Source organism: Cylas formicarius, unplaced genomic scaffold (assembly GCF_029955315.1).
Source record: "Cylas formicarius isolate icCylForm1 unplaced genomic scaffold, icCylForm1.1 PGA_scaffold_1__22_contigs__length_36826433, whole genome shotgun sequence".
NCBI lineage: Eukaryota > Metazoa > Arthropoda > Insecta > Coleoptera > Brentidae > Cylas > Cylas formicarius.
The window spans coordinates 21,309,217-21,325,336 of record NW_026844264.1 but is presented as its reverse complement, the minus strand read 5'-3'; the positions used below and the strand labels follow the sequence as shown (position 1 = coordinate 21,325,336).

At 34.0% G+C, this 16,120-nt stretch overlaps 1 protein-coding gene across 1 annotated transcript in view; it reads left to right on the top strand.

Moving 5' to 3' along the window:
- Positions 1-16,120, top strand: part of LOC132697114 (carboxypeptidase N subunit 2-like) — a 151,080-nt gene that overhangs the window by 62,174 nt on the left and 72,786 nt on the right. Inside the window, exon 2 of the mRNA XM_060662406.1 lies at positions 982-1,246. Within this exon, the coding sequence (XP_060518389.1) occupies positions 983-1,246 (264 nt within the window). The 5' untranslated portion in view covers position 982. The remainder of the gene's footprint in view (positions 1-981; positions 1,247-16,120) is intronic.

The window sequence follows — 16,120 nt, the reverse complement described above, 5'->3', positions numbered from 1 at the left end:
AGACATGAACAGTACTTCCCTTATCGAAGCTCCTACTTTTTTTCATTAATATGACAATTTAGTAGCGGCAATATGACCACAAACTACAAATTCCTTGCTGTAGGCTTACGGACTCTGAAAATTTGATATGATTTGGCATTTAGGATTAATTTTTTTCTGTTTATTATGTATTCTTCCTCCATAGACTTCCAGATCCTAATATTGCATACATTCTGAAATATTTTTTAACGTTAAAACTGAGAAAACATTACTCTGATTTGCTGTGTTAATACTGGGTGTGTCCTATTACACAGGATGAAATTGTAATAATGGAAATTTCAAGACAACGATCCAAATGATCCTTGAAAAATTTAAATAAACCAAATGATTGTAATGATCTTTATCATGGACAGTATATGCCATTTTTGATAAGCGATATACGCAGATGGTCTCGACGAATTTCAAATCTAAATTCTTTAGTTCGGTATAAAGCAGTCCAGAATGGATAACCGCAATATCCTCTTAGCAAGTTTTTAGTGGGACACCATTGAGCAAAATGTTAAGCGAATTAATTTTTTTGTTAAATTAGTCTGTTTCGTGTTAAATGCTTTGACAAATTACCTTGTAGGCCAGCTGACAAAGGTTGCCACGAAAGTCCGTTGCAGTTAGATGATCTAATTAAAGCACTTTTTATTCCGAATGTTTCACAAAGGATAGCACCAATTAATTAAACGGGAACAAAATACAATGAACAAGAATAAATTCAATTAGAGAATACAATGCGCTGAGACTTCAATTTATGTTTCTATTTTATTCGCAATAGGAACAGTTGTTTTTATTTCACTTTCAAACTGGAAGATTAAACAAGAGTAAAGAAGAGAGCCAGCTTGATCGATGCCTAATTAGATATTTTAGAGTAGAGAGTAGAAAAATATGTTTGATTAATCGTTGATAACTTCAACTGTTAATAGCAATCAAATAATCCAATTTACTCGTTTACAGAATGGCATACTGTCGCCGATTTCATCTACCAACCATAATGGTTCTGTGGTTGGCTTGCAATGGCGTTGCTGACGGAACTAACACCATGTGCCCGGTTTCGTGTGCCTCTCGAACCTCCGATAGAGGAAAACGCCGAATTTCGTGTTTTGCCGGTTGCGCCACTGACCAAATACCAATCGAGAAAATCGACTCGAAAGTAGAAGTGCTGGAAATACTGATTTCGGGCGAGAAAAGGCACTGGTTAACTGTGGCGCCGGTTTTTCAGGTAAATTAGAATAACTTTGTTCTTGTTTCATATTTACTTTGTGACGCCATTCATATCACTTATGCCTTGGAGAAATTAGGAGGCAGATAATGGCTTTATCAAACTTGCTATACATTGTCTGTGGAAACACGTCTTAGTTAAACGAAGTACTTGCAAGTAAATTTTAATTATAATTTCCCGCTGCGCCAGTGAGCGGGTATGATGAAGTAAATCAATTCCATAAAAGGAAAGGACTGATTACGGGGTTCCAATTCTGGAAACTAAGGATTCATGTTTTCCTCTATGCAAATCTTGATCATTATTATTATTTTTTACAATGTGACAGATATGGAGTAATCGTTGCAAAGGCAGTTCCATAGGTTCAAGAATTAGAGCCCAGCCGCGTCTGGACATTGAAATTATACTGACACTTTTACATAAATTGGGAACATTCTAATGAAATAGCCATTTAAAACTGAAATCTAATTGATTACATTCTAGCTCCTTGTTTTATGATATCGATATTAGTAAATTAGTCAAAAATGTGTAATTCGAAATATGTAGGGATTTATTTAGCGAACTTCAGATCACTTTCATCATTATATATTTATTCTGTTTTGATTTACGTCAAAAGTAACATGCTAAGATGGAAAAGGAGATGTGACCTGCACGAACATGACACACGGCAAAGAGATTACTTGGTGGTTCCATTCCTACTGCATATCGGGTATTTTGAAGAAACTGATATTTTATCTGTGTTTAAGAAAAGAATTTAGTCTTTTTAACTCTACTCAGTAGATGATTTTTAACACTGTATTTTAATATGATGTGACGTGCTTCATATACCCATATACGTGTTACATGTAGTATCTAAAAGCGAAATAAATATCTACCGATCTGTTTCTTAAAGTGTCTCTCTTGGGACCAACGCTGTTTGTGATCTACATTAATGACCTTCGCAATTTTATTATACGCTGAAAATATTTTGGGCGTTGTCCACCTTAATCTAGAGAAAACGAAAGTATCTTTATAACTAGTAACTGACTACTCCCTCCAATGGTCGCAGCATGTGGATACTGTGAGGTCGAAGCCGTCTAGTTGTTTGTCATGCAACAATTGTTGCTGTTTAAACGCGGATTATTTGTGAATGGCATACTTTTCTATTTTATATATATCTCGTACGGGGAGAGTTTCAGCGATGGCATTTTTATCTTTCGCCTTCAAAAACGAGCCAACAGTTTGTTCGCTCTTTTAATGCCCCTTCGTACTCTCTTTATTTACCACAGTTTGCTGGAAATTCATAGGAGGAGGGATTTGTTAACCTTACATTCTGATATACATGATCTCCAGATAAGATCTGGTAACTTAGTGAGAATTCCACGTAGCTATATCTGACAAAAATATAATAAAAACACATTTATTAAAATAACGCGTTTATTCTATAGATTAATATTTTACACCATTTTAAAAAAATAATAATAACAAATAAAATACACATGATTAAATGTAGTCGAAATGTTTTAATATTTTGTGTGAACTTCTACAAACCTTTTTATATGTAATATTATTATTATTAGTTATTAATAAAATTGAAGAAATGGAACCACATGGTTTGTCCGACAATATTTCAAGTTTTGTACATAGAGGATTGAAAACAAATTTTTATATCGTACGTAATTTCGGAAAACTGTAGTTTTCTCCTAAAACAATAGGTTATACGCCATTTTATTGGAGCACGTGTACCTAGCTCGGGTATAACGAAAAATTTCGCCGACCTTCTGTATAAGTTATGGGCCTTTTCAACTCTACCGAATAAATTTGCGATATACATTGTCCCACTTGCATTCTTTCCATCGCTTTGCCGCGCTGCATACAACTAAATGTTTTATTTTTGGTTATTAGCTTTCGGGAAAACGGAAAGAAAATTTTTAAAATTTCGCATGCATTGGGGTTTTAAAAATGGGTGCCATTCTTTAATTTGCCGACATCGAAGTAAGCGACTTGTATAACAGTAAGACACCCGGTGGTAGGTGTAACTATTTATCGCATTTGGTTAGTTTTGGTTAATTTAAGTGAGCAAATCGCATTAAGTGGATATTAGCAGTAATAAATATAGAAAGACGAGTTCGCATTCTAACATTTTATTTATTTATTTTAATTATTTTTAACTATTTAATTATTATTATTGTTATTTATTTATTTTAATTATTCTAAGAAATTAGAAAGAGGTGGGAATAATATGGTTTTTAGTTGTCAGATATCTGTATAGTCCCTGAAGTCCAAAGAAATAATAACGAGCAGTACAGTGTTTTCTAGCATGTTATCAGCTTCCCACATTCTCTCTTCTATTTCAGCCACACGTTCGACGCACTCGCTCCATTTTTGAAAATCCACTGTCTTTATTCCCTCGTGCAAAACGGTTTTAATTTTAAAGTATTAAAGGTTGGGTTGAGTTTAACCTATGTTATCCGAAGCATAAAAAAATACTTTTTTGCTCCGAAATTATTTATTTTGTTGCACTTAAGAATACATTACATGTGCCAAAAAAAAAAAATAAAAACATACAAAAAATACTGGTGCGCAAACGAACCACTGGGAAAAAACATTAAATAATGTTTTGGGGTACATAACATGTAATATATAATTTATACATAAGTATACAAAAGAAGGATCAAATTCGACAGAAAACAACTAAAAGTAAATTGTTTTCGAAATAGAACCTGATTTGATACAAAAAAACGCATAATATTTTATAGTGCGTGAGTGCACCACTGGTAACACCCGCTTTCATTTTTGGTGATATTTTACAAAGCGTGAAGTATGTAAATGCACATTACACTTATTACAAACGTAAATTGTGTGGTTGTGGCAGATCCTACATCTCCTTCGGGCTTTATTAGCATGAACAAATGAGATGACCTTGATTATCAAAACGCACTTCATCTATGGCAGGTGAAAGATTTCTTTGAGTAATTGTTTTATCAGTTTTTAAAAGTCGCAAAGCAATGTAAGATTTAAAATCAAAGCAATCACTTCGTCATGAAAAAACGTAAAACATATTTCAAGAAAGCCTATTTTTTAGTTCCTCACATGATCTAAATTCATGGGATATAGGTGTATAATATTTTATGGTGCGTGAGCGCACCACTGGTAACACCCGGTTTCATTTTTGGTAATATTTTACAAAGAATGAAGTATGTAAATGCACATTACACTTATTACAAACGTAAATTGTGTGGCTGTGGTAGATTCTACATTTCCTTCAGGCTTTATTAGCATAAACAATCATGAGGTGACCTTGATAATCAAAACGCACTTCATCTATGGCAGGTGTAAAATTTCTTTGAGCAATTGTTTTATCAGTTTTTAAAAGTCGCAAAGCAATGTAAGATTTAAAATCAAATCAATCACTTCGTCATCAAAAAACACAAAAAATATTTCAAGCGGAGTTTTTCCAGAAAGCCTATTTTTTAATCCCTCATATAGGTATGTGAGCGTACTCAATCTGACTTTTCTTCCATTTGACAGTAGAAGCAAGCTTGTCTGCAGAAAGCATACATTTTCTTTTGAATTCCATGGTTTCATCATCTGATGAGTCCCATTCAGTTTCAGTAGTTGATGAATTACAGGACTATTGAAGGACAGCTGTATCATTCGGTGTATGTAAATCCAAAGTTCCAACTATATTAGTTGTTTCCCCAAACTCGTGTAGATTTATATTATATATTATTATATTATATATTATTATATCTTCTTCGTCAGTCAAGGTAACCACGTCGGGTGGAATATAGACCGCGTCAATATGTTCTGTAAATATTTTTTCAAGTTATTTTAGCATAAATTTACAAGGAATAATATTTACGATTTTCGTTGTTATTGTCCTCATCCATCACGATCTCCTGCATAGCCCCCCTCTAATTTCTTTTGAGTCAGATACCTCTCAAATGCTATATTTTATGAACTGTAACGTTCACTGCACAAGGCACAAACTAATACTAAAGAACAGGCTAATTGCTGGATTTTTATTCTATATGCGCTGACTTGTCTAGACTTGCAATAACAAAGTTTTGTTTCACACATAAAACCAGTGGTGCATTCACGCACCAGTAAATATTTTCAAAAAATAAAGCATAATCAATATAGTATTTCCAATGTGGATTTACTTGAAAATGTGATACAAATTTATGTACCGCTTTTGTTAACTTTTGAAGTCATATATAAGATCTTTCCTTTACACATAAATTAGCGATTTCTACGGTCTATGTCTATGTCCTTTCTAAATGGATGTGCAAAAATATTTCCTGGATGTGACAAAAAAAAATCATAGAATAGGTGGTGCATTAACAAAACGGGTTAATTCACAGTAAAATGATGGTTTTCGGTCCGTTTGCAGCACATTTTTCTAAAATTGCTTCTTATTTACAGTCTTTGGGATAAGAACTAGTGTTTGCTGAACAGTTATTAGTCTTTTAACTTTTCACGATTTTGGATTAAATTCCAGTGTTTTGTCCATATTTCTTCTTATACATGGGTGGAATGAAATCAACCTTTTTTTATTTCACACATTATTTTTTTGCTAACGAGGCAGCCTTTATCGTCGTGTACAAGTCCAGTCATATTCGAACACATTTTTAGCAATAAAATAAGAAATACTAGCCATTTTCAAGAACGAACTTTTCCAATAGCTGCCGGAAAGTAATTATTATCCTAAACACTAAGCCACATGTAGGTTAACCACCTTACGGACCCTTGATAATAGAATACCTCGTCTTTGGAATCGCCTGTATGCCTTTGCTTCATCCGTAAAACATCATCAAGCCCTTGTTTCCAAACTTGACTTCATCATAATTTACAATTGAATTGTAATACTTCAAATACATTTCGGCAAGCTGTGCAACACAACATCTTCTGGATTTTTTCTACTTCCGGACTGGTTATCGCAGACATTTTGTCAAACGTGTTGGTGAGTTTCTCGCTGACTGAAATTGAGAAGCGAGCGCTCTGTGTAGCTCTTGAATACTAAATTGGAGAAAGATAGAAACCTGTGCCGCGATTTATATTAATAGGAATTTTACTGATTTTAAATCTATAAAAAATAGACTAAATCCGATAATCTGTTTCATGGTGATGTTCATAATATGTTGATCTCAAAGTCTGACTGGTGTTCATTTTTGGATTCCTGAGAAATTTTCATGCACATAACTTCAGTTGATAGAACATATGAAATAACGATTTAACAAAAAAGCAAAATAAAAAGGTTGGGTAGTGCAAAATTCTTATTAAATAACCTGTTTAATAATAACCATTTTTATTGCTTAGAACAATTTCACACAAACGAGTTTTATATTTTAAATTTTTCGATAATATAAACTCTTACAGAGATATAACAGAATTCTGCATTAGTGAGCGACCCTTGTATAGTATCTCCCAGTTTCGTGTGTGCTTAATGTTATTGTGGCAATAACAAAATAAAAAAATAACGCTCTTTCTGAATTTGCAACCCGTTTAAAATATTTCATTTTATTCTGGCACACATTACGTTATGGCAAGCGGTAAAAACAATTATTAACGATTCGGTATGTTCAGTCGGTACTTTTCACCTCCATTTACAATTTTAAACGTAGATTATATGCAACAGTCCATGACACGATGAGCAAATTAATGAATGTTAAACGCACGGGAAATTTTGGATAATCTATTTAGGGATGATCCCAATTTAATGGTAATTATTTTGTTTTTTTTATATTCCATTTTAAAAGCCTTTTTGTATATAGTGATTCATCGTGCGTGCGTCTTATTAAAAATTATAGAATATATAATAGAATGATATAATCCTTTCAAACTAACAATAAAAGTGTTAAATAGTATATAATATAATGTTGTTTAGGCACGAGCGTCGTTGCGTGTTGATTTGTTACATCAAGAATAAAAATTGTTTACTTTTCTGGCACGTTTTTTTTTAATACGAGTTTTTCAATGGAGGTAGAAATAGAATCACGCGATATTTAGGTTTTGTGTTGCTAATGTCGCGCGGGTGGTAAATCAGCATAATTAAGCCAATGCATTCTACTTGGTTGCGACGACTATTGAACATATTTTCCACAATTTCCAGGAAATTATAGTGTTTTTACAGCAACCATGTAGTCATCTCAAAAACTTCGGTTTCTATAAGTTTGAGGACATTGGAGTTAACACAGGGAAAAACATTGTTACGACGAATGGCAGATTTCAGTTGGTGGCAAACATGTTCAATGGGATTAAATATACAGCGATAAGGTGGAAGCCTTAAAACTATATGCCCTATATTTTTTGCATAATTATCACGGACGTATTCCTTGTGTAGGTTCAAGCTTTGTAGAACCTCAATTAATTGCTTTTTGGTATAATTTTCGTGAAAATAAATGTCGTTATTATACATGTAGTTTTAGTCAACTGTCTACTGTGATAACTTGCATTGTCCATTGCAATTATGCTATTAGGAGGAATGTTTGGAATTAGTTTATTTTTAAACCAACTTTCAAATAAATCAGCGGTGGTATCTTTATGGTAATCCAGAGAAGAATCTTTAATATTTTTCGCAGACAGAGAAAGTCCATTTGGAATCCCACCATCTTTAGAGGTAGCATGCAAAATAGTTATTATTTTACCTCTTTTGGATGGCGCGTTTAATACCGGTTTCATCTTTTTCAAGGCTCCTAATTAAGATATCTAATGTAGGCACGCTTTGTTCCTCTTATAACTGGTAAATTTAACGCCGTCTGGCACCAGGTTCAACGAGAGTCAAATAAACATTGTTTATAACTTCCTTAGTCTCAATAGAATAGTGTTTTCTACATTTGGGCGGGAGCATCTCCTGAGATACACTGGACTCGCATATATTTTGCATAATTCGCACTATTCAACACGCCCTGTACTACACGCGAAATAAGAATAATTACTAATAAACTTAAACTAAGTAGTATACCAAACCAAAGAATATTAAACACAGGTAGGTATAAAATTATTTTCTATTACGGACTACAATTTTACCTGAATTTAAATTCCGAAACTTTAGGTAATAATCTTGTTGCATTGTATGTTAATGACCATCCTTGGATAATCCTATTCAAAAGCAATATATCTATGAACAGACCATACCTACAATCGAGACCAATCTAATATGAACCGATAAGTTGATATATTAAGGTTGTTTTGCTATAATCACTTTGTGGTATTTGGTGGACTGTGGTCGAAGGTTGAAGCGTGGAAGGTTTGAAGTGTATAACCGGATAGATAATCAGTCAAAAAATCTACAGCGCGTGTCTTAAAACAAAAGCCGGGCTAATCAAATTCGGAATTAGCATGTAACAATGAGGGGACCGCATTAAAAAATCCACCCCTAACGATCGCTTAGCTACGAATAGCGTTTTACGACCCGAAGCGGTCAACCTGAACCAAGAAGATTTATTGGTCCATTCTCGGACGTAATCAATAGGAGCCAAATTCAATGCGAGATGCTGGAGAGTGTTTATCTCCGGCTATTTTTCACGGGCCAGACAAGACGATATTGTCGACGAAACAATTCGTTTGAATTTTTCGTGCCTGCTACTAAACGTACGTAGGTGGTAAATGGGACGGTGGGGCCCCAAAAAAAAGTGACGTCATATTTAACCGTACGAAGTTTGGGGAAATATGAAAAATCGCGCTGAAAAGAAACAGTAATCGTAACGGGCGGTTGCTCCGAAATATATCGCGTCCGCAAAACGCGAATAAAAATTTATATTTGGCCGGGTCGGTTTTGTTAAGAAAATAATAATATAGTACTCTGGCTGTTTTAAATATTGCTTATGCGTCTGCTTATATATCACATTATACACGTTTTTATTATAACATTATGAATGTAGAATGAATATGAATATGAACAGAATGTATTATAAGAATTTTCTAAGTAATAGTTTATAAAAACTACAACGTGGGAGAAGCATTTGTGCTCCATCGGAATGAAGTTTTGATAATATGGTGGAAGTCACCTCTGCTAACGAGTCACAAACATCTACTTTTTTATAACATTCTTCAAAAACAACCATGTGCTGCCATGTACTTTTGAATTTCGAACTTCATATTATTTGACTCGGGAATCTTATATAGCTGACGACCGTGACAACTCGCATTGTCCATTACTATACCGGTACTCTGAGGAAGCTTCGGTAGAACACAATCCTTGACTATCGTTGACACATGACATAACCCTTCCTTAACTAGACTGAGCTGTTGTTCCACAGCTTCCGAAAGAATCGGATCATCCTATGGATGGAGTGTCACAAGTGCCAAATCATCATCAAATCGGTTGTTCTTTAACCAAACACTGTCACTTTTTCAGTGGGATTAGATTGCTAACTTTTAAAGTCGTTCGCCAGACGAAACCTAGCGATGTTTATAAAGTTGATATGAGATATAACAACAATGCACTAATTTGAGGGATAAAGACTAAATATTTTAAAATAAAAATCCCCAATATAAAGACACATTTCTACCTACTTTATAAATAATAAATAATTATTTTGGCGTATCCTATCCCATTGCTAATGTAAATTTAGCACTGCAGGTAATACCACTTTTTAATAGCAGTAATTGTATCAAAGTCATTTATTTGTTAAAGCGCTATACAGTTAGCTAAGTGGATCACTTACTTTGATGGTAAAATTGTCTTTTACTAATAATATTTCCAGTATCTTTGCAATTCGTCCATCTGAGATCTGTATATCGGATTATTAACAACAACTTAAGAACTTTTTGTATAAAATACGGTTTACCGGATCACAAAGTTGAGAATGTTAGATGGAAATTTTCAGTCAGTACAGCTCAAGAATTATACTGAACGAGCAAATTTATGATTATCTATTTTTATTTACAAAATTTAATAAATTCAGTTTTTAGGCCACATTTATTAAGAAAAAAAGTTAATAATTGAATCCTTTCTAATGTTGCAGCATAAAGTTACTTAATAGTGAGCTGCAATGCGTTTATGGACTTCAAACGAAAATCTTGCATAGGACGCATGAACTGGTCCGTGTTCAGTCGGATGATATCCACCGCTAACAAGCCTCATTCCTGACTTCAACTTTTCTTATTTCAACGCACATCTTCTGCACTACTCGCTTCATTTGTGTTCATTAACTTGTCCTATAACTAAACTGAAATTAGTACTTGTACCAAAATTTTTACTTCAAGCTAATGCAATATTGAAAATCAGTTCCTGATGCCGAACTTGAATCTAGTATTGAGATATAAATTTGCGATTTACTTTGATTTATTCAGTATCTTAAATCCTCATTTTTCTCTTTGCCCAGTAATGTATAGAATTTTTGTCAAATTATTAAGTGAACTTAAGTGGCATTAGTATTTCTTTACCCTAAAAAACAACTTGGAATGACCACGTCGAACCCTCTGGAAAGTTTCATACATCTGCATTTTAGACATAGGTGATATATCCGTATCAAACGGATATTTGAACAATGACGGGATATTCAATTGGGTTAATTGATTTCGTCTCATTCATCACCTTATATAAACCAAGCGACTTTGGAAGTACCGCAACAAAAGAGGCGATTTTAAGTTTGCCCGTTTGACAAAATTTTGAGATTAGCGACAGCTTACCCATTATTTCCCGGAGAATTAATTGGGAAAGTAACGAAGCCGAACCGCGTTTTGTTTTTCCGGATTAACACGGAAGCGCTATTTCTATCTCGGCTGGAGTTTCCCGAAGGAAAATAAAGCAGCGAAACGTTTCAATTATTGGATTGATTGATGGTGGAGGGAAATAATTGTACATAGCTAGCTAATTTAACTAAAGTAATGTTTCGGAACGACCTAGTTAACGATAGTTTTGGTTAGCTCTTTTAATAATAATAATAATAAATAAATAAACCTGAGAAGTTCTGAAGTAGCGACGTACGAATTTTTTAGCACATTAGTTAACAATTCTAACAAACGATTGTGCTCCAGTCACCATCTGCCGATGCTAATAGCAGTTCTGCTTTCAACAGTCTGGTCTGATCGAATCCAAAAATGATCATTCTTAAAGCGTTCGCTCACCAACTCAAAAACCCACATAGATACACATTGAAATGAATCTTGCATAAGAAATTGTAGATAAGGATAAAAACGTTACTTGAATATAATGTAAGGTCCCCATTTTCATTACAATTCGGTGCGAAAAAGCATAATCCATATTGAACTGTTTAGCGCCTAATTATTTTCATTAAAAACTTCTTGAAGAATTAAGCTCTCTAAGCTTATTTGCTTGCTTAAAAAGTTTGATGTTATATTAAAAACTTTCGAGCTTCCCAACTGGCGCCGTAATTAAAACATTTTTGAATTAATTCCGTGACATATTTTGCCTGTACATAAACTCTAGAATAGACCTATTAGGTTAAATGCAATCACGGACAGAAATGCTGGTGAGCTGAAGAAAACAATATAAAATGAGTTTAAATTAGATCGCATCTTGGTTTTATGTGGTATTAGTGTTATTATGGATGGACCTGTATTGTGCAAGTCTGCTATTACTGTTTTTCGAATTTAATTAGTTTCACATAAAATGCGCTAAAATAATGGAAATGGATAGTAAGGTCTGAAAGCACATTCTACAGAAAAATCTGCAACATCGATTAAGGTTTTAGTGGTAGTAAAAGTGGAAGTGGAACTTGGCACAGTATAAGCAGTCGAGTATCTAAAAATACCAGATTTAGAATTTTTATTTAATTAACTCATAGTGGATCATCTATTTATATTACAGAGTATTTATGATTTTGCTTCATATAATTTAATGAGTAAGTCTTAGAGCCTCTGGTTTGTTTCCAGGCTCCTAGCGCTAACCGTGTTTAGTCATGCCAGTAGGGTCTGTCATAAGGTCTGCATGTCTTTTGCAGCTATCGAGAGTTCTTCCCCTGAAAAGCTAGCCCCAATCATTGCTAGTATGCCATAACAATGAACCAATTCAATAGAGCCCCATAAAATTTCCGTTTTAACCTTTTGTTTGTAGGGATAATAATAGCTAAAATTACAATTAGCCTCACGCACACTCTGGTAACCATTTGCGAAGACAAATAGGTTAAGATCTTCTCGCCTCAAGTTTAATTTACGAGCTTTAATCAATTACTTTCAGGAAACGAGAAATATAATGTAGGACAAAATAATTACGCCGTTAAGTGTGACTTTATTATCTTTGAAGCAAAATGAGATGCGGATGTAAATAAGTGGCATGCAAAAGAATATAAAGGGTCGTACGGACGCTGAAGTGGGGAGGGGGTTATTTCCTTGTTTTAATTATAAACGGCCTCTCGCTTTTAGTTTGCATGAAGCTGCGAAAGCCACTCGAAAACAACAATCGACGTGAACAGCTATCTAAATTGTCGACACTTATTATTAGGCGTATGCTTCGAATGTACTAAATGGAATTGAAAGTACTTTATGGCGTGTTGCTAAATTATTGACCTTTGAATAAGGAAAACTATCGGAAAGTGTTCTTTTGAACCATTCGCAAAACTAATCTTTTCCACGGTTAGAGTTTAGTACCTATTTTAAAAATTTGATGTAAAATATTTGCTAACTAACACGGAAAGACAAAAAGTAACAGCTAAGATTATAGAAAGGTTGGTAATAATCCCGCGTTACCAAATTTAGCCATCACAGGTTAATGAAAGATGAAAATGACAATTTCAATAAATACTTTCTAAAATTTAAAGAGTGCTTCTTAATCTATCAGGATGACACGTTCTTTGCCTGACGCGAGTTTTATTCCATGGCGGCTAATTATTTAGCCTTATTTAGTCAGTACTTTGTCAACCTATTTTAAATTTTAACAAAAAGTAATCAAAATCTCATCGTTATTTAACCTGCCTACACTTGGCTAAGCGTTTGACTGAAAATGCTCATCCTTTAGGTAAGCTTATTTTCGTCACATTTCAAATATTATCGTGGGCTATACACGAAGCAACACATCCGCAGATATAGTTGGCAACTTTCACATTTCACAAATACCGTCTGCATCAATTTGTTTGAAGAAACCTTTCGTAAAGGCGTATCGCAAAGCGCTTTCAGACCATTCAAAAAATGATGCAACCACACCGAATTTTAATTAAAATCGAAATTAACCTTTTCGACTCTAATCACTTTATTAAAAAGTTCCGGAACGAAGGCTTGGGGTGATTAAATTGCAACAAAGGGTTCCAATAAAATTTATTCTAGAGTATTTTCGCGAAGGCTTTCGTTCGGTCTCTGCAAGAATTAAATATCTTAGTTTTTGGAGTTACATTTTCCAGTTAAAATTTAAGGGACCCACAGACATTCAGTTTTTTACACAAGCTGCCTGGTTTGTGAATGCCTGACCTGAGTAAAATCAAGTCCTGCTTGAAATTTAAATCAAGGGGCCGGAGGGTGTGTGTTATATTTGTTATAAAAAACCAAATTGAAGTGAACTTCAAGGACAATGTGTGCAAAAAAACACCTTCAATGCCAAACTAATAAAAAATAATCTTATCAATTCTGTTTCAAACCAGTGTAATTTTCAAAACCATTTTCTTTTTCCTGGCGATATCAATCGAATGTACCAGAACACATTTTCGAAATAAAGTAAAAGTCAACCCACCTGTACCTCTCAAAAGCTACGAATCTGCTTCAGATATTAATAAAAAAACATTTTCAAGTCCATTCCTTTTAGGTCATGGGGCTCCTTTAATTTGCGGTTGTCTCTATCTATCTATATTTTCTTCACCATATGGGTATTTTCTTCGTGCAAGGCAAACATATTTTACTTCTCTATTTTGCTGGGCCTTCGGAGCTCTTCCAAATTGGTAAAATACAAAGTAAATTCTTAAGTATGATAATTATTTAAATGTTTAACTAACTTTTTATTAAGCGGAAAAGAAGTCTTGTTTATAAATGGCAGATATGTCCAGTTATTTTAGTCTCTTCAGTTGGCAGAACTATATCTTTGTGTGACTGTTCTGTTTTGTAACAATTAAATAAAGAAAAATTTTAGTTTTAAAAGGACCCAGAGGGATACTTTCTGATTGGTATCCGCACCTAATATCGGTTTACTCAGAAAATCCAACATCTAGATATGCGACAATACTTGTCGGTACTTTGGATATTCAGGGAGCTAGTTTTCATGACCTTGAGTTGACGCGTATCCACATTCTTCAACTGAGAGAAATAATTTCGGATTACGGTTCGATACACTGGGAAAATATTCTGAAAAATTAATAAAATAAAGGAATCCTATTATGGACACAAAAATGCATCAGGATTGACAGATAGCCACAATAATGAACCTGAGACAAATAATTACCCTTAATTAGTTCTATACTTTGAAAAAAAAAAAAACTTCCTCTCTTTCAACAACCATTAGTTTTTGGGTAGAGAAAATATATTTTTATACTTATATTGCGTGTATTTGCAGGAAGTTCAACAATGCACAATAAATTGCCTATTATTTTAGAAATTCCAGATATATATTATGAAAATGATATAAGTATTATCATTTTACAATAATTAAATTAATTTAAAGATAAAATAAAAAATTAAACCGACCTGACAAGATGTTTTTCTGTTTCTTTCTGTTAAATACCTAATTCCCCATAAACTTAGCACAAAACATAAAAATTTATTTACAAGCAACGAATAGCCTTAATATATGCACATTAAGATCGCACATACTCATAAAAATCGGTCACCGGTTTGTCGCTTGAGTTCGGCTAATAAAAACAGTGCTGGATCTTCAAGTTAATGGAATGCAAAATTTATACTCGAACGCCCTGGAATTTGGAAATAGAACATCAAAAATAATACCAAACAGCTGTTTTGATTTGTTATTGTTTTTGTACTTCTCGAATAGAACTAGTTTTTTGTGTAGCTTATCAACGGGCCGCGAAAGCCTTAACCAATTTATTATGGAAATGTCCAAAGAGGCTCGGATCCGTCACTTGGTAAATTGTTTTTTGAGTCCCGAGGTACTATACTTTTTCCACGACCTTTAGTTTTTGCGTATATTTTTGCAAGACAATACGAATAGATGCACTGGCATGACAGTCAGAATTGACCAGCATCAATATCACCGAAATCATCCGACTGCTCCCAAACCCGTGCGGTAGAGCACAACACCACAAATTGTCGGGGAAACCACAAATGCTATAATGTGCATTTGTCCAAATCACCGGAAGCACCGGCGACGAACACCCGAAAGCGTCTGAAACATTTATCCAAATAAAGAGAGAGGTTTAGATGAAGACATACAGGTACAAGCGTTTTAATGCAATTTCAACTCTTTCGTACTTTTTACTATGATAACTACTTAGGTAACTTTAACTTTTTGATTCTTGGGTATGCTGGTAGCTGGTTAATTTTTTGCATAATCCAAAATGTTTTAATTGATAACCATATCCTCAAGATAGTTGTAGCTGTAGTATTGGATACAGATATTGATAAATCATATTGCTTATTGAATACATTTAAAAAGCATCAATAATTTTACGTAACTGTGAGAACAATTGGGACACATTTTTATTAACCTTTCATGATTCGTGATAATCGCCGTATGCAATACCGAAATCAGACACCCTTTAAAGGGACACGTTGCGACCGCTTAATCAGTACATAATTCGATATTTTAGAATAGAGAGTAGAAAAAAGTCTTCTTTTTATTTTCAAGATCATTATCCGCGTAACCCATGTGCTTATACGAGAAGAAAAACTTCAAGTAGTATCATTTAATCAGTCCATTCCCTTTATATTATGACGTCGTTCATTCCAGAGCCGCAAAAGATCTAATCACGGCGTGGACTTTTATGGGCTCTTTAGTTTCATCAAGTTTGCCCCCAAATAGATTGATGGACGACGCTCTAAAGCAATCCCGGG